Source organism: Maylandia zebra, linkage group LG5, assembly GCF_041146795.1.
Source record: "Maylandia zebra isolate NMK-2024a linkage group LG5, Mzebra_GT3a, whole genome shotgun sequence".
Taxonomy (NCBI): domain Eukaryota; kingdom Metazoa; phylum Chordata; class Actinopteri; order Cichliformes; family Cichlidae; genus Maylandia; species Maylandia zebra.
The window spans coordinates 17,380,829-17,403,841 of record NC_135171.1 but is presented as its reverse complement, the minus strand read 5'-3'; the positions used below and the strand labels follow the sequence as shown (position 1 = coordinate 17,403,841).

Genomic DNA, 23,013 nt, shown 5'->3' with positions numbered 1-23,013 from the left:
GTGGAAAGCTGCTAATTTTGTTACTTCAGCAGGACACGGGGAGTCAATAGCCTGCGAATGGCAATACATACTCAGATGAACAGTACATGATATATTACACTGTGCTGTTAATTACTGAACAAAAACAAAGAAGCAGAAGCTGTGTGAGAAACTAAGTTGATATAATGGGTTGTAGAACCACTATAACTGTATGACTTTTTCAGTCTCTCACATACTTGTGGAGCAATTTTAGTCCACTCTTCTTCACACTTTTTCTTCAGTTCATTGAGTTCACTGTTCAGGTCTGGACTTTGACTGGGACACTGCAGCACATCTACAGCCATTCTGCTGTAGTCATTTTGGGAAAAGCTTTAGCTGTTGGACAGATGGCCTCACAATGGACTCTAGAATACTTTGTTATACAGAAGAGTCCGCGGTTGGTTTCATGACTGCATGGTCCCAGGGTCGCATGGCTGCAAAACAAGCCCAAGTCATCATCCCTCGTCCACCGTGCTTTACGGTTGGTATGAGGTGTTTGCAGCAAACCAAACACATCATATATTTACTTTGGTCTCATCTGTCCAAAGAACATTGTCCCATAAGTGTGACCTCTGATCTTGGGGTGAATTAACTGGGATGTCCAGTCCTGGGAAAAACTGGCGACTGTCTTGAGTGTTTTGGGCTTGTGAATAATCTTTCTTATTGCAGAATGATGGACTTTGTTTCGAAATGGCCTTAAAACTCTTCCCAGATCAATGTGCAGCATCAGGATCATGTTTTTCCTTCTTGACTTTAACACAATCAGATGGATTGCTCCAGACCAGCAAACTGTCAAAACTTTGGTCAGTCAAAGCTATGTGTTCATACTTGCTGATCATCAATCAAGTTTGATTGATCAGCACTTGGCTGCTACTTACCCCTTTCATTTTCAAGGAACCAGCAAGTCTATACTTACATTTTCACTCACTGCTTCTACATTTTGGATGATTTTTTTGTTAATAAAATAATGAAGCTGGGTATTAAGTCATGTTGTAGCAGAGGTGTGGACTCGAGTCACATGACTTGGACTCGAGTCAGACTCGAGTCATTAATTTTATGACTTTAGACTTGACTTGAAAAAATGTTCTAAGACTTGTGACTTGACTTGGACTTTTACACCAATGACTTGGGACTTGAATTGGACTTGAACCGGTTTACTTGAAAAGACTTGATATTTTACCCCAAATATAAAATTTAACACGCATATTATATGGAGATTGAAAATGTGACGTCATTCACGGGTAGAACCGCAAAGGATTCTGGGAACTCGTGGCAAGCGGTACTAGCGCACGCAGGCTTTCAATTAAAATCAGTTATACAGCGATAAAAAGAAACACAAAAATGGCAAGAAGCTGTTGTATTATTAACTGCAATAGCCGGTCGCATGACAGCCACGGGAAGCCGACGGGTAAAGAGATCGGTTGTTATCGGATTACGTCGTTGAAGAGAAATTGTTCGAGCCATGTTTCCGAAGTAACAAAGACGCGACGGATGGCCTGGAACTCCAAAGTGTTCAAAATTAAATAAATAAATAGGTCAAGATGAAATAAATAACTATGTGAATAAATAAGACACAGATATGTAATGTGAGAATGATATTGTGAAATCATGGAACACATTTTGAAAACAATGCTCATTATTGTGAAATATATTACATTCTGCTATATAAATTTACTTATTATTGTGAAATATTATTTCATGGTCATTATTTTTCACAATAACAGAGATTATTCCTGAGGCATTTTATTTATTTCCAGCCGTTTTTAGTCCAAAATGACCTTTTTTCAAAGTCAGTCTTTATTTCAAAATCCCGTTTTTCCCGATGGTCTATTTATTTCATAATGCGACTTTTCAGCAGAATGACTTTGTCTGTCAATCAAGAGAGACAGGGCGGAGCCAGTTGTGTGATTGGTTGCTCCTTTACTCAGACATAAGTAATAGCACATGAATTGTCGATTTAGGTTTAATTGTGCAATGCGTCTCCTATGCAGCTCAAAATAAACTTAAGGCACCGACAAATGCAAAACACTGGGCGCGAATAACGTTACAGGTGTATCAATTCTTGTGAAGGGCATGGCTGCAGGAAACAAGTCCGTTTCTGAGTTACTCAGAGAACTTGCTAACCGCTTAGATTGAACGTCTTCACCTCAGTCTGAGTATTGCAGCAGTGTACTGGAGATGAAGTGGTCCCTGGTCCAAGTTCTCATCACAACCGCACAGGGTTAACCTTAGCAAATGCTAACGCTATCACAGCTAGCTCCACTCCACGAAACGCTGTTCAGGGTAAGTAACGATATGTTATTATTGCTTGGTTAGTCTGTCTGTCTGCCAAATATGAGCTTTTTAAACAGTTTAGTCACAGATTTTTTTTAATACTGTTTTTTATCATAGCAAAGAATTCTATAAATTAGGTAAGAGAAAATAATTGTCTTCTGGGTTAATGTCTGTATTACTATTTACATTGTTGTAGGTAATAGTTATTCATGACTGTTTTAAAGTGGCTTATCTTCTGTGCTAATATGGAAGACAAGTAATCTATGTGAAAGAAAAGAAAGCAATTTTAGTTCAACGTAGTGATTTTGTAAGTGGGTATAATTTGAAAATGCTTTTACTAGTATAGTGGATGTTCTTTAAATATTTAACATTTAAAGTGTGTGTCACTTTACAGACTCCAACTTCAGTTTTGGTTTGGTCTCACCGCTGTAGGTCATAACACAAACAAGTCGTCAAGTCAAGCAGCTGAGGAAAGGGCTTAAGGAAACCATGGTATGGCCGCTTCTGACAGAAAGATCAGACATCATTCCTCCTTTCTTACCAAGGGAATCAGAGACTGCTCCCTGTTGTGAGGTAAGGTCAGGTCACATCTTTTAACATTTGAATAGTAAAGCTATTTGGTTAATTTATGAAGGATGAACATTAATTGTTGACACAAAACACCAATATACTGTTTTGTATGCGTGGGTTAGTTGAACAGCTGGGTTACATTTAATAAAAATACACCTAATGTTGCTGATGCTCTTAAGACTACAAGATAAGTAAAGCTATAAAATGACTGTGGCCTGCCACAGAAGATGAAGATGAGGAAGAAGAGGAATGCTCTCGAGGATAAATGCAGAGTGGCAGGTTACCTTCGGTCCTTCATTGAAAATGGTAAGTCTGCTGCGATAGGTATTTTGCCATTGGTTTTCTCTGATTATACTTTGGTAAATTACATACAGTCCAGTGATCTTGGGTCATTAACAAAGTACACTATAGTAGAGCTGGGCGATATGAGATTTTTTCATATCACGATATTTATTTTTATTTATTTTTTTATAAAAAGGACAAGAGCGGTGAGGTCTATCGCAATAGTTTAATTTTTCTATTGAGAAAAAGTTATTTCGCAATACATATCGTTATCGTTCTATCGCCCAGCTCTACACTATAGTATAATTTTGTTTTGTTATTTGCTCCATGCAATACATAAGTGGTGGCATTATCAGTTGCACTAGAATTGTATGTAGACTACTTTTAGCTTTGTTAACATAAAAATATCTATAAAAGCTACAACAGCAATTTGAGTGGGGCAAAAATGTCTGGTGCCCTGTATGTAAGTGGTCATCTTTTATGGTATTTCTCCATAAAAGATTCAAAATAATGAATATAGGATGTCATTATAGTTTAAAACAATCTTCTGTTGCAGCATCTTGTGCACAACAAAAAGCCCTCATCAAGTTTTGGACAGGATGGGAAGTCTTGCCGAGAAATGACTGTGGAAGTGGTCAACAGCAATCTTCCAAAGTCTTCCACCGGTTTTGAAGTACTACGTCTTCCTGCACACTACTGTACCTATGAGTCATTTCTAATGGACATTCAGGTGTGTCTCAACTCTACTGACTCAGGTTTTGGTCTGGTTTACGATTGATTCCATAACCACATGGTAAAATTAGACCATTTCTTATTTCTTGCATCACATTACTGTACTCGGTGTTCAAAGAAACGGACAATCTAGTGAGTTCTAGTTCTTTTTAATACACTTGACAGTGAAAAATACACACTACAGGTGTGCATTTATGGCTTTTTTAATATAAACTGATGAAGAGTTCAGATATCAAAATCAGTTGTTCACTGTACATTATAAATTACACAATATGTTTTGTTTATACTCGCTACTGATACAAAAAAAATTTCTAGAAAAAATTATTTGAATTAAGATGTTACACTACTGTACTGTGTTCATTGTATTAAATCTGCTCAGAGTTGACATGTACTGTATATCCAACCAAGAAATGAATATCATTAAAGTGACAGCTGTATAAAACAAATCCTGTTTTATAGCCACTCACTGTTTTGTTGAAAATGAAATTGGTTATGCTGTTTTGAGTCAGTATTAGCTACAAAGCTGTAGAAATTTAAAAAAAAAAAAAAATCCTCCTGACATAGAAACTGATTAAATGTAATAATGTCTTTCTACAAGTGATTTTGAAGTATTGGTAGCACAGCAGGGTCTTGTTCATTCAGTGCATCTGGGAGCTGAATCTCAGGAATGGTGATCTCATTTGATGGGCAGCGATTATGTTGTCCTGTCCAGTCCACACCATAATCCTCATCAACCTGAAAGAGCATGCACATGTTTTAAATCTAAACTGAAGAGGTGTTTCCTGCAGCTGTTCCTAGATGGACTTATTGAGTCTGCCAGGGCCTATGTGAGTTGCTTAGGCATTGGCTACCAACTAATTATTCATTCACCCATTCTAGGTCAGGATTGGTTCTCTTCAGGTATAACAAATGTAACTTTGTTTAAAGTATTGCCATCTATACCTGACAGGTGGGATAAAAGAGAATGGCTTGGGAGGCGCACAGCAAATCTCAAAGTTTTCCAATTAATGCTGAAAGAACCAAGGATGTAAATGTATTCTTGTTTTAGCTTTGCCGAAGACACCAGAGAAAGTATATCTATAATGCTGCTGAAATAGACAAAACCATTTCAATAAACTCGCTATTTAACATCAACCTTGTTATGCATTATCAGAGAACAATCAACTGCAAACAGCAATGAAACATTCAACTATGTACTATTTAAAGCACTAATGACCCTGTTGTCTAACAAGATGTGATAAGTAAGTAGACTGTGGAAAGCTGGTGGGTCTACTCTCTGTGTAAAAGGTTCCTACAGGCTCCACTGACCCCAGTCTCCGAGTTAACACACTAACAGCTAACACTGCTAAACGTGTCTCAACGCCGAGATGGCGTTGAGAACTACAACAGTTGTAGTTCATCTAAGGCTGTATTTCCCGGGTTTTAAGACTTTTATTATATCCTGATAGATAAAACCTCATACCGCAAGGAGGGTTTACTTTTATATGAAATGCATTTATACATTACAGATAACAAATAACATAATTTTAGTTTGAATAAGTAGTAATAGCTGCACACATGCAGGTCTAGTGAGAGCTGAACCCTTTCTCTTACTTCGTTACGACAAAATAAAACAAGTTTAAAGTGCATCACCACGGGTCTACATGGACAAAGCATCATTTCATAATGAATTTCCTCAATTAGCTCTGAGCGCCGTTTAAATTATAGAAATTAATTTCCTATAACATTATTTTTTTTAATGGCACCTGAAAGAAAAGAAAAAGGAAACTTTAATCAAAAGCTACCAAATAAATAAACTGTTAAGACATTAAAAACTAATCACACAGAGACCTACTGCTATGTACAACCTTTTATTTTTGATTTGCAAAACATCAGACAAAAATAACATTACATAAACACCAATTTATAATAGAAAAAGAAGATCTGAGACAAAAGATAAATTGCAATTACATTAGAATTTAGGTGACTTTGATAATTGGAGCCATATGATGCTGACCTACAGAGGCAGTTTATGGCTAGTAGCTTGATCAGTATACATGTGTTACAAACATTATATTAAGTGCTTTCGTTGGTTCAGGCATTGAAATTCAACGTGGCATGGATTTGGGTTCACAATGCAGGGAAAGGATTCAATACCAAATTCAAACTGATTCCTTATTTTTTTAAAAATAAAAATAAATTAATCATCAATACACGTGGCTGCCAGAGTACCAATTAAGCCGCCAATCGCACACTTGGACAACCTTCCTGCTCAAATTAAGCCGGGGAACATCTGAAGCCAGCTTTGTTAACACCCTCTCCTGCATGAAAAGGGTCATGTTATGGCACACAGCTCAAAGTTGATGTGACCACAGCGTTCCTCAGTATTGACTGATCAATAAAAACTCTCTAATTTTATTCAGTGTACACCTGAAGCAGTTTGACATGAAAGCAAATAAAAAGAAGGAATAAAGAGAGACAGCGAGAATTAGAGAGAAAAGAAAAGTTGGTTTGAAATCACCAAAAGTGAGCAGTTGCTCCTTAAATATGATACTCGGGTCTGAATGGAATACCCCCCCCCCCAAAAAAAAAGCAACTCCAAGCTGCACTTCCAAAGACACCATCTTCTAATGAGGCTTGTCGCGCCACTGGGGGCGGACACTTTGGACGATGCCAGCATCAGGTAGCGTCAGTGTTGCACAACTTGGTGATGCTCAAGATAAAAGCAGCATTGCATGGACACTGAGGATTTCGCCACTCCCAATTCCCCTGTGACTGAAAAGCATCAGGAATGACGAAGGTGCACGACAGAAGGAGAGGCGATGACGCGGAGAGGGTACGGCGGACGCGATGGGACAAACCACAGGGCCAAGGTCATGATGACGCACTACACAGCATAGGTCATGCTAACAGTACCAAGGGGAGCACAAACGCACCTCTCATTTCTCCTACTGCCACTTCTTTAAAGTTGCATTCACACTGAAAAGTCTTCAATTTGCCCTCGAAAGGGACAAATTACGTGCACGTATCTACACCCCCTCGCCTGCAGTGGTATAAATGTGAAATACAATAAAATTGTTCCTAAATGAATCTGCTCACAAGGTTTGTGGATTTGTCATTTAGTCCTATAACTCTGCCACTAAAGACACATTAAATTCAACAGAAACACAGCTATTTTCTCCAAAACTTACATCAAATCAGTCTAGAGCAAAGGGTGTCAAACATAAGACATGTGGGCCAGAATCGACCTGGCAAAGACTCCAATCTGGCCCACTTGAAGGCTTTGAAAAGTGTGATGGAGCGCATAGATTAGGAACTCTTTGTATTTTTATACGTTTTAACAGCTTTTCCTACTTATAAAGACCATTGTCATCCTGTATTTGCCATCCTCTTTCCTCTATGTACTAAAGAAATTAGTTTTCTTCCTAAGGTCAGTCCATATCAAAAACGGACAAACATACAAACAAAAAACAAAACAAACATTACAAATACAGGTCAGTCTGAGCAAGGAGCTACTGGAACCTTTTCCACGGTTATTGTGCAGAAAACTGAGATGTAGTGTTGAAATTGCACTGCTTTTTCTTGTATTAAGCCTTCTCAAAGATTAAATGTATACTTAAATGTCTTTACACTGACAGATAGGTTACTTTCACTGGTCCATCCCACCTAATGATCAAAGCGGGCTGCATGTGGCCCACGGTGTAAAATAAGTTCGACATCCCTGATCTAGACTGATAAATAGCTACAAGCCAGAGGAAAAACATGCACATTTCATTTTTGAGTAAATGGTCCCTTTAATGCCTGTAGGGATACTTGTCTGCAACACCGCAGCAAAATAAACTGCACGTGTTTCTGAAAGCAATGGAAGAAAAAACAACAACAAAAAACCCCCCAATAACCCCGAAACAAACAAACAAACTACCGAGCTAAAGAAGCAGAGAAGAATGAAAGTAAATGCAGCCTCATCCTAGCCAGATCCCCGATGGTAAGAGTGCAGGCACTATTTTTAAAAAACACTCCCGGTATTTTTGTGCGTAAAAAAACAAAAATGCCTTTGCCAAGTCTGAGAAGAAAGACCAAACAGAAAAAAAAAGAATGAATTCTTTAGCTGGACTCTCCCAAATCTGTGAGATATCTCTGAGGTAATCATTGAAGTATGACTCATTAGACAGCAATAAATACCAACATGAATACAAATATTATAAAAGTAAAAACAGAGGCAAATGCTTAATGCTAAAGCAAAATCTGAGCTAAAAGAGGTAGGTTTTCTTTTTAGGTAGATTATGGTGTACATCCATTGTGGACACTCCTCTTTTTTGTAAGAACTACATTATGTTGATTCCATTACAATCCCTGTCCTAAAGGGAGGAGCAGAAAGAATACAAAATAAAGACTTAAAATCATTTGCACGGGAGATGGCCAACAGTCCTCTGTGAAGGCTTTCATACATGTTTTCAGACAGGATTTGTAATGGCAACAGTTACACACGCATGCACGCCCACACGCACGCACGCACACACAAAACACCTCCTACAACATCTACGAATATGATAACTGTAAAGCTTGCTGGTGATAGTGTACCATGAGCTGTATATTGCAGGCATTGTTACTGTGTTACGTCGCAGTTCTTACGGATATCTCAACAAAGATGGCTCCATCTATTTTGAGGTCGGATTTCCACTGATGTATAGATTACAAGTTCCAGTATTAGAACAACTACAATGTAGAGTTAAAAAACCCAAAACTGATTCTGAGCAGCCTATCACGATGAAACCAAACAGGAATCTCTGGGAATGAACCACAATCAAATTTAACTTTATTTATGAGCTGTATACCGTGTTGGGAAAGAGAAAAGAAAAAAAAAAAAATCAGCAATAAGACATTCGGTTCGTTTAAAAAAAAAAAAAAAAAAAGGGGGGGGGGGGGGGGGGGGATTCTTTTTATGACAGAAACTCTATCACTACACAAATACTAACTGCTCGTTTTATACATCCACAAGAGTTTTCCTGTTCGGTTTTCAAACCCCCAAACTCAACTCCTCTTTTTACCCTGTTCGTGTGTGGAGGGAACTCTCCCTGTGGCACTTACATATTCATCAAACCTCCTACTGTATTTAAACATACACAAGTCAACACTGCAACCTCTATCTCAAAAAAAGGAAACAGAACAATTTCAAAGCCATATCTACATACAGGAGTATGTATTTCGAAATAAAATCAACATGGAGACTTTTCCAAAAAATAAAAGAAGTCAAAAGTCAGTATTCAGTAACCAAGCACATCACACCCCTCATCAAACTGACATACTATACATACAAATGGTACTGCCTAACGACACTCGAGCTTCAACTCCTTAAAGATCAATCACAGCAGGGTAATTTGTGGGGCGTGCGGATTTTTCTGTTAGTATATTATATTATATATATCTCGATGATTTCTAGGAAGAGGGCAAAATTAAATGATAATACAAAATAAATCAAGCCTATTATGTGACTACAGGAACACTGAAAAAAGCGATCAAACGGTTTGTGATATGCGGATTATCTAAGCGTCGAGCCCCAGCTGTCAGCTTGTGGCGTTTCACAGTGACTGCAGAGAGTTGGAATAAAGCCACAGTGATGTTGAATGGACTTTAAACTGTTTAAAAACAGTTTAAAAACAGATCAAAGCGACACCTGTCACAACTTCTCACAAAGCAGTTGTGAGAAAAACTCGCCATCTTCCTCACAGAGTAACCCTGGTCTACTGAGATGAAGGAAAATCTGTGTGTGACAAATGTGGACCGGACGGTCAATCGCAGGAACTCTTTAAAAGATTTCTTTTGTCACACAGCAAATACAGGACAAAGAAAAAGAAAATATAAACTTTTATATTTAATTCTTCAAATGACTTCCTTTAAGCAACACTGCCTCTAGTGAAATCATGAGCACTTGGCAGGAAATCGACTTTACTTTAGGGAATTGTCTTGATGTAAAAGATATGTTGTCTTGTATAATTTTACCATAATCCCACATGCAGCAAGCCATATATTACTGGCCTGTAAACTGAAGCATTTAAAGTCTCTTGGCAGTTTGGTTTATAAGCCATTAAATGCTGTCTGATGAAGCATAAGCCAAAGATGACGGACAGCAGAGAGAAGGCATACAAGTTCTTATCATATACAAGTTCATTTTCCAAAAGCCACAGATAAATAGCATATGAATTCAGCAGATGGCACAATGAGAATGTCCAAGGTTCTGGAGTCATCATTTTGATGTACTGTAATGTACCAGGTGTATAGCTAGCTTAGTAATCTACATGGCTTATATTTGAGAGCAGCACGGTTTGTTTAGGTTGTCCTTTTTTTTCTGAGAATGAACCTTGGATATTCACATCAGTCAACCACTAAACAAAGAATCGTTTGAGTGTGTCAAATATACAAGCAGTTCCCTGTTTAAGCCATTCCTAAATACCCCCCCAAAAAGGAACAAAGACAAGAAAAACAAAGATCAAAGACAAAACAAAGAGCATAGTGTTGGAGAACATGGTGCTTATGGATCAGAAACAAAAAGTCAGTTGTGTTTGCATATATATTTTTGAGGAAAAACAAAACAAAAGAATCTATGTAGCCCTATGTACAGCGGCAGACATTATTTATATATACCTGGTATTTACACAATGCAGCCACTAGAGGGCCACGCAGCATACATCATCAAACAGGAGGGCCCGGGTGGAGGACGTGCGCAGCAACACCACCACAACCAGGCCCCTGGACATTCTAGAAAATCCGCTTCCCAGTCAGAAACGAAAGGGGTGTGATATCTGTGGAGGTCTGAAACAGCTTCCCAAGCTCTCCATCCACTGAGCTCACTGTATACTGAGGAGGAACAATTCATGGAATTGTTTTTAAGGTGAAGTGACATATAAAAAACAACAACAAAAATATCTATTGCAATTATATCCGTAGCTATGCCAATTCTGAGTATGCTATGCAGCTATATATTAACAAGGCAGGCCCTTTGCTTTGCCATCAATTTACTATTCCAGTTAGATTTGGCATTTTAGCCCTTTAAAATCTGTGATAACATAGATACTGTATATCAATACATAGGCTTGAGTAAAAGGTGGTATAACAGTGCTTAGGATACATTTGATAGCAATTCTCTATTTACATGGGAAAAAATAACAACAATTAAACAAGAGAGGAGAATAATGAAAACAATTTCAAAAGAGAGCAACAAGCCATAAGGTTGGCTTGGTTTGATTGACAGTTAGCAGTGTAAAAGTAGCTAATACATTTAGTGGCTAATTCTCACCTCAAAACCAGGCACCCTAAGGTCCTATCAGAACCTCACTAAATTACAGTCTAAGCTCTGTACTCTGCTGTATAAACCTATAATAATATAACATTTTCCTTCATAGGCTGTGAGGCTAGTCAGACAACTTGCCGAGCGGCTGCATGAGTGAAGCAAGCCAAGGAGCAGCAAGGTTATTTTTAGGTACTGGAAGCTTTTTGAGAAAGTAGTTGACCATACCTTTGGTGAAAGGTGAAAGGCATGTGTTTGATTTGTACACAAAGTCATATACATATGCTGCCTTGGAGAGAAGCAGATTAAAAAACAAAAAACCCCAAAACAAACAAACACATAAAAATACATGATTTCTGAAAATCATCAAAAGATTCAAAGTAATGTGCAGGCACTGCGTTTGCACTGGTAAACTGAAATGTAATGCGTACTGTATCTAAATTGTTCTGAGTAAAAGTTTCACATTGGTGATGTAAATATAAAAACAACCCCAGTAAAACCAAGAGGTAGCTCAACTGAATGGCTAAATGAATAACTGAGTATGCTTGTTGTGTTGGTGTGTGCACCACAGGTACACACAGGTAATGTCCAGGCATTTGAAGCAGCTGTTTGTTGATTTAAATACAGACAAAAACACTGTATATAGCCAGAAGTCATATGTATAGTTTAATTTGTACTATCTGAAATTCCCTTGTTTACTCTATCTCTTCATATCTGCTTGCTCTCCTGCACAATCTTGGCCTCTACACCAAGACAGACTTCTTTATATGGGAATCCACACACACATGCAGTCGCACTCGCACTCACGTGCGCAGACACGCAGACACGCACACACACAATTTACTTTCTCTTTTTCATTTGCTTCATACACCACACCTGCATCTAGTCCAACCAGGACATTCTCAGCTCCCCTCTCTCTGTTTTTCTCTACCTACTGGGGTCTTGCCGCCAGCTTCCTCCCCGACCAACTGAGGTTCGGAGATTGCTTCTAGGAGACTTCACTGCCAAACACCTCCAGCACCAGTGGAGTGAGCTGCATGCTGTGCTCCGGCTGAAAGGACAGTGAGCGGTACTGTTTGGAGTGCTCCTCGTTAAGACTTCGCAGGTCGGCCAGCTTTTGGATCATCTTGGCGTAGAGCAGCCTCCCTCCCGGGTGGTGAAGCCTGATGTAGGCTTGCAGAGTCTCCGACAGTCGGTCTTGCAGGGCTTCGATCCGTGCATGATCCTGCACACCTGGGCGGTCTGCAATGAGGGAGGGGGGAAGAGACTCAGTGGTTTGATGTTAGGGAACAGAAAATAGCTTTTGAAATCTAACTGTCAGAAAGGATTATATCATTTGTGTTTATTGTGAACTAGCATACTGAAGAACAAGCAGAGGATCCAGTCATAATTCGTTTAAAAGCTTTGTGCTGCTTGTCACTTTTATATAATCAAGTGGACATATGCACAAATAATAGCAAAGTTGGCAACAATGTTTCAAATATTTTCTGTTGCAAGAAGGATACACCTCTATACTCAAATCATTCCTTCTACAGTCCTTTCTCCACACCTACACTACCTGGAGAAAGCAGACAGATGGCCATCAGCAGCACGTGCTCCTCCTCTTGCAGGTTGAGCTTCTTCAGTCCCACCTGGAACTTTACCAGCGGCTCCAACAGCTCCAGAGTGTGTCCCGCTGCAGAAGAGAACCATGCCATTAAAATGTGTAACCTACAACTCATTTCAGTGAAAATAGGCGATCAAAGAAATACAACCAATTCTTGTTAAGACTTCATTTTCATTCTCAGCTTTGTTTACACTAAAACCCGGCAATTTCTGGCTCGCACAATTGCCTAATTACCAAAGTTGAATTAGGCTCGTTGTACAGACTAATAAGAAACAGCAAAGCTAAATTTTGCATGCAAATGAGAAGACACACAATTATATATAACAAAGAAAACCCCAACTAAAATTCATAAAACACCAGTAGGCAGATCTCAACACTGTCTTTCTTTTGTCCTTACAGCAGTAAACATGGCAGCATTTAGACTGATGTTTGGACTGACCTTTGGTGACGTCACTGATCTGATATTTAAAGTCAGGTCCACCACAGCTCCAGGACATGTCTTCCAGGTTGAAGCTTTGATTTGAACGCAGCATGATCACCTCAATGGCACTGGACTTGAGCAGAGCAATCTGGTCCTCTGCAGTCAGCTCTCTACAGAAGGAAACAGAGCAATGACAACTTCCAGGAAATACGGGCCCTGACTCGTTTCAGCCTTGACCCCACGAAACACTGTGGATTTGTCAACGTAAACACAAGGAGAGAGTTTCAAGTGTGGAAGGTGGGACCCTGGTCAGCCATTCTAAATTTGTTTTTGTAGACATGTAATTTATTCTATGTGTTTAGAAAGAAAAAAATAAAATAAGATAAATCAGTTTTTCCTGGAGGTGCCCAACATAACCTGGTATGAAAGGAGATCCAGGAATTAATACTAAGGATGGTATAATCAATAAGTTATTTATCTATTCTGCACTAGGGACTGAAGAAATCATGAAAATACATTTGCTATTTACAGGACTGCAGAAGGGGGCAGCATCCATAGGTAACATATATAGTATATAGGTAGATAAGTTGGCAAATTTAGCAGTTTTATTAGCTCAGACTTTTACTAATTTAAAAAAAGTGAAGTGAAATTTGCCTTTTCAATTTTGGTTTCCTTTTTGTTGCACAGTCTAGCACATTCTTGAAAATGTTTGGCACCCATGTGTGAACTTCAGTAATCAGTAAAGCACCTTTCAAGGTTCAAATGGCTGCCCCATTAAAGACAGATTGCCATTTTGCTGTTCTATCCCTCTCCAAATATTTTTCTGTATAGTTTTGAAGTAGTACCCTTGTAGAAGGCAACTAGTTCAATCTGTGTCAATGGAGTAAGACATGACTTAGTGATATGTGTCTTTATTAAAAGGTCCCTCTGATCCTGTACAGATTACTGTAGAAACCACCAAAAAAAACAACAACCCCAAACTATCACAATCTGTTAACTTTGTGTGCATCTCACAAATCATCTGTTTTGGTTTTGTTAATTATTTTATAAATAAATAACTATTCATTAACTCTATGCTGATATCATGACTGAAAATCCGTAGTTATGGAAACATGAAAATAATTGTTTTAAAATGTACATGAAAATGAAGATTGCTCATAGATCTGACTCTATAATGACTCCCTTACTGATTCCTGATCATAATAGCACACCTACACAGGTTTTCAGGTTCAACAACCGTTTTACTATCTTAGTCCAAACAAGTAGAAAAGAGTAGAAAAGAAAATATGCCTGCCTGCATGTGACTCAGCTGTGTAAAAGCTCCTCTGCTATGTGTTTGACATTACTGTTTTGCAATGAGAACTGCCAGAAAAAAAAACATGCCAGCATAGATAAAAGAAACTGATAAGCTTAGATATAGGCTTGTCCTCGATACTGTGCTTGCTACTCCTCAAAGAGGTTTCACTCATAGTCATAAGAAAATCATTTCCACTGTAATAAAATTGTTTTTGTGAAACTGGATTTCGTTTACTCAAGTAAGCAGACAGAGTACAGTACGCAATCTGTGTAATCTATGGCCTTTGGCCCAAAGCCATCACTATGCCACAACAACAAATCAGGCAGAAAAAAAACAAGTACAAAGTCCTCAACACCAATTTAGGTAAAGTGTCACTGATACAAGCAAATAAAGAATACGTAAAGAGAGATCGCAAAAGCACATTTAAGCAATCAGAATCAGAATATATATTAATCCCTAAGGAAATTATGTGGGTTACAGTTCCTCGAAGACAGTAACAGACTAAACTATTTAAATAATACAATACGTTACTGAGTTTACAAATTTAAGAAATAGCATTAATACATACAAATGGCTCAAATAAAGGATTAGATTTTTCTAGAGCTGCATATGCTTTACTATTCTAATGAGAGCCACACACACGGACGCACACCTAAGATAAGATAGATAAGATAACTCGTTATTGTCATTGCACAGTCATGCATAGTACAGTAGTACAATGAAATTGGAAAACTGTCCTACGTCGGCACTACATATAACACAACACGACACAATATGACACATCACAACGCAACAAACAACACAACACAGTATATTAACTTAGTATAAAAAAGAAGAATAAGTGTATGTGTATTGCACACTGTTATTATTGCACATTAATTATTATTGCACCTCGTTATAAATATAAATATTATTATTGTTATTGTTTGGTATGTGACGAAACTGCTTCACATACAGTTTGGAATGTGAAGGATACCAAACTGCTAAAAAAAAAATCAAGAACATTTTAAAATCTCTTTTCTTCCTGTCAGTGACTTTACTGTCTGCCATGAGACACACAGATGAATAAATGAAAAAAAAAATCAGCAACCTAAAAACAAAATTGGTCAGATGTCAATTATTGTAATGTTATTTAGTAATTATTCTAATTTAATTAGCCTTTCTTGACATTTTAACATCGTTTTATAATTACTAAGAACATTTTTTGGCTGCACTAAAGGCCTTGGAGTCAGGTTAATCAGAAAACACTCTTGATTCTTTTGACTGACATCAGTCAGAGTGCACGCATGTACCTGAAACCGGGAATCATCTTGGCAAAGCCGATGACCTTCTGAATACTATAGGAGACCAGGTCAGCCAGATGGGGCAGCATAGAAAAGCTGGAGCCTTCTTCTTCACTGGAGTCAGGACTGCTGCCCTGATCCTGGTACATCATCAGCAGGTTGTTGAAAGTCATTTTGGTGTCAACTGACTCTGCAGTGATCATAACACAGAGAGCAGAGAGAGGGGGGGGAAAAGAAAGAGATCAAACATGAAGCAAGAAGAGTAAAGTGGTCACATGACGGCATGCAACAATTTCACACCATTTCAGTGTGAATATGCACTCAGAGATAAAGCAGTTGTGAAAACAGAGAGGGCTTGTTGGTGAAGCTTTACGACTTTAAGCTAACAGGAAGTGCGCTGAATATCCTCTGAGTGCAACTCCGAGAACATAGGAAGCTTCAGAGCTTGCTGTGGTTGTTTTGAGCTATCCGTCTCTGCTGTGTGCCGGTGCTAAGGCACATGACCCTTGCTGTGCTCACACCATTACTGACATATGCAGTAATGAACTGAGAAGCCAGGTGTCTGAGGAGTGCAGGTAATTCACACGATTTCCACTGAATTCCCAGTAAAGCAGATTATATAAGTTAACGTGAAAATAACTGAACTGGAAAATGAAATCCTTTTCCAAGTCAGGTGTTCACTCTTAGTAATTTTCCCAAAACATGTCTACCAGAAAGAGGGGAAAAAAGGGTGTTTTCTGACTGCAAGCCATTAGTAATTTCTGCTTTAATATCTTCTAATTGTAGCCTTTTTCTCGTTTTTGGAAAGACACTGCTTTCACTTGATTGCCAGCGAAGTCTTCACAGAATGTGAATTTTACCTGGAGAGTGACTGAAAGAATCAGAGGAGGCATCAGACAGGGAGTGGAGAGAGGCAGCTCTGCTAGCGCTTCGTGTCACTGGGCCCTCACGCACAGGGGGCTAGACAGGAGAAAAGGGCACATGTAAAGGTTTCACGCAGCAAAAATTAAAAAATAGACAAGCATTTGATCTAAAAGTACGCTATTTTTCTGCTGTAAAATAATCCAAACTTTTATGTAAACTGGGTTAGGGTTTCATTAATCAATAATCAATTTAAAACCATTATGGTAAAATAAGGTGAACTATGTTTGACTGGATGATGTTAATTTGATGAAGACACAAACCCTAAATTGGCCGAAGTCAGAATAGGAGTCGTCATATGTTTTATGGTGAGCCTCCACCAGCGTGGCAATGATCTGACTCTGTTCTTCGGTGAGTCTGGGTCGCCGTGCCTCTTTCTCCGCTTCGCGCTGTGCCTCCTCATCCTTCCTCCGCTGAATCAGGTCCTTCTTCCTCTGCACTTCCTCATCTGTCAGAATGACTGGATAGGGAAGATCGAGAGAAAGTGTGAGAATTGTCAGCAAAAGAGAAGAAAAGTGCACAAATAAATTCTTTGCATGACAGTTAAGCTCATACACATATACAAAGACAACATTAATGCAAAGAAAGAATAGGAAATATCTGGGGTTAAACTGGGAAAAATGAAGAAATGTATAAAAAGTTATAGTAACAGAAGTTCTAAGGTACACCACTTTTAAAGCTTTTCAGTCTGGATTTGTGTGCTACATTGTGTTGACAGCTATGTCAATGTTGTGCTGGGTAAAGGGTGTCTGTTGTTCTCTGGAGGAAGAGAAAGGCTGGGGATGGGTCCATATGGAGACCCCTGCTGCACTGAACAACTGAATGCATTGTCTTTGTTCTGTCCGCTCCTTGTTGTTCAAGCCACTGAATTAGCTCACAGAAACAGAGAGAGAGGCAGAGAGAGAACTGGCTCTCAACAACATGCTGCTGGTTTTGTTTTGTTTTTTCACTTTTAACAGCAACAGCAACGACACTGGCTCCTGTTCACATGCAATAAAGTGAAGTGTTGTTGCCGCTACAAGAAACTTTTTTTTTTATTGGAGGAGGGAGTGGGACATTTGGTTGGCAGGGAGAGACTTGGACAATATCCGGATATTAGCAGAAGAGAAGAAAACACATATCTGCTATTTACAGACTATAAAAACAAACAGCAGTGTGTGGAAAGAAGAACCCTGGCTAGACGGTACATTAGGTGTTTAAACTTCACATGGAGTATACTTACTGTACACAATGTGAGGAGGAACTGTTAGTTCAAATGAAATATGTAAACACTAAAGGAGCAAAGACCCAGAGATACTTGACCTCAGACCAAACATTACATAATGGTTACAAGCAGGACAGCAAGCCCCCATGGTAGCAAACACCACATGTGTACATTTTACTGTGAATTCAATAAAAAGAAACAAGAATGCTTTAATGTATCTAACACACAAATCTGTACACAATGTGTACATTTTTCAAAGTAGGAAGTCGGTCTTGGGCGGTCCGGGATTCCAACATTATATCCTGGATTGGTGTGAGGTCCGGCATCCAGGGAACAAAGGCTTGTGGCTTCATTTTCAAGCCCATGTGCTATGCAGTTATTTCAAGAAAGAAGAAAAAAACTGATTGTTTTTTAATAAGAGAAGTTTTATTTATTTATTTATTTATATAATTATTGTAATTTATGCTTTTAATCTTAATTATTTTGTTTCTTTTTGTGGCTTTTATGCTTTCTATGTATCTTTTTAAAATGTTAATAGCTCAATTGGAAAGCATTTTAGGTCAACTTTTGTTGTTTTTTTGTTTTATGTGCCATTTAAATAGAAATGATTTGACTTCAATAATTAATAACCTGGTTTATTAGAACTGCAATCTGAACCCAAATTGAATCCACCTACATATGCGGGTTGGGCCAGTAACTGAAGACAAATGGGTGACCTGTCATACTTACACTCTTTCATCATGCCAATGTCCACACACCGTTTGAGGCGGCATGCCTGGCAGTGGCGCCTGTTGTCCTTGGTGATGGTGCAACTGCCGTTAAAGGGACATGTGAAGGTGGCCTTGCGCTTCATACTGCGCCTAAATATATTGTACACATTACACAGTATATTAAAATACAAACATAATGAAGTCTGTTAGCGCACAAAAATAAAAATCAAAGAATTAAATTAATACAACATTTATTTATTTATTTATTTATTTTTAAAGAGAAAGAGAAGAAGAACCTTAAAAGTGTTTGGCTGAATTCAACTGCTAAGGCAATGTGGAAACCTTTTGACAAATTATTTTGAGAGAATTACAAGACATCAAGAAATTCTGTACTTTTCCCCCGTCTTTTACATAAATAAATAAAAGATACCGAATAATAAAAATGCTGAATAAACAGGTTACCGTCTTTGTGCAATTTAAAAACAGCTGTATTTAAGAAGGTGGAAGGGCAGATTGATTAAATGTAATGACCTGAATAATAACACTAGAAGACAGCAGAATCATCTCCAACAAAAACAAAATGGAGAAGCTTCATAAATAAATTACAGCAGCACAGGTTGTGGTAACTGGATGTTGGGAAAAAACTGACATCTGTCATTTTGCCAGGTTAGAACACTGATGCTGGGGCTACTGAAACAATAAATGATTTACAACACTGTTAAGAACAGCATCGGTGGTCTGTTTCTTTCACAACATAATATTAAACATACATGGCGGAATATACCCATGACCACTACGGGGGTCACAGGTGCTGCTACTCTTTAGTGCAGAGGGGGCACGTGCAATACGATTTCCTGTCAGTCAAGTGAGAATCTGCAAATTCAAAGATCTTTGTTGACTTCTTATCATTTCCCTGAGAGAAAGGTTCCTCGGATTATAATCAAAGGGTGCTGGGAATATCAGTTTTCAACTTGATAACAGAAGAAGTATTAAGCTTTTAGAATAACATAACAATTAATTAACAACAAACAAACAAACAAAAAAAACATCAAATGGGGAAAAAATGAATGCCTGCCTCGATACATTGATTATTCTTGAGCAATCACCTCAGTCCACATACTTCATATCTGCCTATTAAGACATATTGACTGTGGTGTTTAAGCGTCTCTGCTTTAACTGCAGATAGATAAATAAATAAATAGCTTTTTGGGACATTAACATAGAAAGTAACTGCAGTTAGTATTTCTGTTCATCTTTTTTCTCCAAGGCTTCACAAATCCATACTCTTTCTCGTTATTAGTTATTATCAGCTGTAATGCTACTGTACAGGTCATTTAAGAAAAAAAATCCTTACAATTTTTATGACCCTGTCGAGAAAATCTAATATAACCTCTGGATGGCAGAGTTGTTGCACTTGACTGCATTAGATTTTATAGGCATGCCTAATAAAATGGCCATTTAGTGTATAAATGAGTGCAAGAAATTTTAGATTTTATATTAAACATTTTATATTTTATTTCTGAATTAAAAGTAAAAGTTCTGTATATACTGTGTCTAGTTACACACCGTCAACGACCTCCTCCATCTGGTAGCCTCATGTGCTTTTTATTACTGACTTCTTAGAAAATCAACAACATAAACTGACTATTGCTTGCTCAACATACTTTATCTAGGCCATCAGACCCAGATAAATATTTTTGACCTTCAAGTCTGAGACTGACTAAAAGTAAGTCAAAGGCAATCTACGGGACAAAAATTTGTCCTGACAAACGGTGATGCAAGGCACAATGATTTACTCGGTAATGGACATTTATGTATGAAAATGTATACACAGATGTGAGCAAAAACACGTGCTTCGTGAAAGTTCAAACAAGGGCCATCAGCGAGCCGAGGAAGGAGATTATTAAACATCCGTCTTTTTTTCCCCCTCCCCTCCCGTTATATATATCAACACTGCTGAGAGAAACAGGCGGAACTGCACGGACACATCAAACACACACACACACACACACACACAAGCCTGGCACAAAATCATGACTTGCTCCAGTTTCGTCTTTGGAGAAATTGGAAACTCATGTCTGTATCAATGAGCAAGGAGTAGCCAAGACATTAAATACAGGAATGGGCTCGTTTGTATTCTCGGCCTGCTGCCGAGCATTAGTGTGGACACGAATGCTGTCAGCTGGTGTGTGTGTGTGTGTGAGAAGCTGTGGGCAGCGACTATACTTTATATCATAATACATACAGTGGGGCAAAAAAGTATTTAGTCAGCCACCGATTGTGCAAGTTCCCCCACTTAAAATGATGACAGAGGTCAGTAATTTGCACCAGAGGTACACTTCAACTGTGAGAGACAGGATGTGAAAAAAAATCCATGAATTCACATGGTAGGATTTGTAAAGAATTTATTCGTAAATTAGGGTGGAAAATAAGTATTTGGTCACCTCAAACAAGGAAAATCTCTGACTCTCACAGACCTGTAACGTCTTCTGTAAGAAGCTTTTCTGTCCCCCACTCGTTACCTGTATGAATGGCACCTGTTTGAACTCATCATCTGTATAAAAGACACCTGTCCACAGCCTCAAACAGTCAGACTCCAAACTCCGCCATGGCCAAGACCAAAGAGCTTTCGAAGGACACCAGGAAAAGTATTGTAGACCTGCACCAGACTGGGAAGAGTGAATCTACAATAGGCAAGCAGCTTGGTGTGAAAAAATCAACTGTGGGAGCAATCATCAGAAAATGGAAGACATACAAGACCACTGATAATCTCCCTCGATCTGGGGCTCCACGCAAGATCTCATCCCGTGGGGTCAAAATGATCATGAGAACGGTGAGCAAAGATCCCAGAACCACACGGGGGGACCTGGTGAATGACCTGCAGAGAGCTGGGACCAAAGTGACAAAGGTCACCATCAGTAACACACTACAACGGCAGGGAATCAAATCCCACATTGCCAGACGTGTTCCGCTGCTGAAGCCAGTGCATGTCCAGGCCCGTCTGAAGTTTGCCAGAGAGCACATGGATGATACAGCAGAGGATTGGGAGAATGTCATGTGGTCAGATGAAACCAAAGTAGAACTTTTTGGTATAAACTCAACTCGTCATGTTTGGAGGAAGAAGAATACTGAGTTGCATCCCAAGAACACCATACCTACTGTGAAGCATGGGGGTGGAAACATCATGCTATGGGGCTGTTTTTCTGCCAAGGGGACAGGACGACTGATCCGTGTTAAGGACAGAATGAATGGGGCCATGTATCGTGAGATTTTGAGCCAAAACCTCCTTCCATCAGTGAGAACTTTGAAGATGAAACGAGGCTGGGTCTTCCAACATGACAATGATCCAAAACACACCGCCCGGGCAACAAAGGAGTGGCTCCGTAAGAAGCATTTGAAAGTCCTGGAGTGGCCTAGCCAGTCTCCAGACCTCAACCCCATAGAAAATCTGTGGCGGGAGTTGAAAGTCCGTGTTGCTCGGCGACAGCCCCAAAACATCACTGCTCTCGAGAAGATCTGCATGGAGGAATGGGCCAAAATACCAGCTACTGTGTGTGCAAACCTGGTAAAGACCTATAGTAAACGTTTGACCTCTGTTATTGCCAACAAAGGTTATGTTACAAAGTATTGAGTTGTATTTTTGTTATTGACCAAATACTTATTTTCCACCCTAATTTACGAATAAATTCTTTACAAATCCTACCATGTGGATTCATGGATTTTTTTTTCACATTCTGTCTCTCACAGTTGAAGTGTACCTCTGGTGCAAATTACTGACCTCTGTCATCATTTTAGGTGGGGGAACTTGCACAATCGGTGGCTGACTAAATACTTTTTTGCCCCACTGTATATATCATAATATAAGCATCTGAGTATCCATTATATATGCAACTTGTGTGTACATGTGTCAGTAACTTATGCAATATTTTCCAATCATTTTGAGCTTTTTTTTTTTTCTGCTGGCCACACAAACGTTATATCTGCACAGGCGAAAATTAAAACCATCAATTTTTGTACCTGAAAAAGCCCTTGCAGCCCTCACAGGTCATGGCGTTGAAGTGGAAGCCAGTGGCTTTGTCGCCACAAACACCACAGATTCGTGGCACATTCCTATCGAACTCATCAGCGGCCACAGTGGACGTACTCACAACCGTGGGCTCCATCACTAAAAAGAGAGATGAAATCAAAGGAGGAAAAGGGGAAACAAAAAGACACAGTAAACAACACTGTAGAAACTGTATGCAACAATTAACACACACACACACACACAAGAAAAAAAAGAAAAGAAAGAAAAGAAAAATCGACACGCTTGCCCAACAACCAGCTAAGGACCCGGGGTGGTGCAGCTATTCAGGCTGAGGCACCTGATCTGTTGAATTCTCTACCTGGATCTGTAAGATCTGCCCAATGAGTGAATTTCTTCAAAAGTCA

The 23,013-nt window shown here is 38.9% G+C and overlaps 1 protein-coding gene and 1 long non-coding RNA gene across 4 annotated transcripts in view; one reads left to right on the top strand and one right to left on the bottom strand.

Moving 5' to 3' along the window:
- Window positions 1–2,010: 2,010 nt before the first annotated feature.
- On the top strand, window positions 2,011–4,322 carry LOC143418607 (uncharacterized). 2 transcript variants are annotated; one of them, XR_013098620.1, is made up of 4 exons: window positions 2,011–2,301; window positions 2,725–2,865; window positions 3,087–3,168; window positions 3,701–4,322. It is a non-coding gene; the product is annotated as an uncharacterized LOC143418607 (long non-coding RNA). The 2 variants fall into 2 exon arrangements; XR_013098621.1 differs by having other exon boundaries at window positions 3,042–3,168.
- A 1,385-nt stretch (window positions 4,323–5,707) lies between these two features.
- The window catches only part of LOC101467549 (vitamin D3 receptor B), a 33,511-nt gene continuing 16,205 nt past the window's right edge, over window positions 5,708–23,013 (bottom strand). For both annotated transcript variants that reach the window (XM_076883886.1, XM_004545146.5), the window contains 8 exons: window positions 22,600–22,747; window positions 18,602–18,732; window positions 16,932–17,128; window positions 16,608–16,707; window positions 15,757–15,937; window positions 13,186–13,337; window positions 12,699–12,815; window positions 5,708–12,382 (listed from right to left, as the gene is read on the bottom strand). In XM_076883886.1, coding sequence (XP_076740001.1) covers window positions 12,129–12,382; window positions 12,699–12,815; window positions 13,186–13,337; window positions 15,757–15,937; window positions 16,608–16,707; window positions 16,932–17,128; window positions 18,602–18,732; window positions 22,600–22,745 — 1,278 coding nt within the window. In that variant the 5' untranslated portion in view covers window positions 22,746–22,747 and the 3' untranslated portion in view covers window positions 5,708–12,128. The remainder of the gene's footprint in view (window positions 12,383–12,698; window positions 12,816–13,185; window positions 13,338–15,756; window positions 15,938–16,607; window positions 16,708–16,931; window positions 17,129–18,601; window positions 18,733–22,599; window positions 22,748–23,013) is intronic.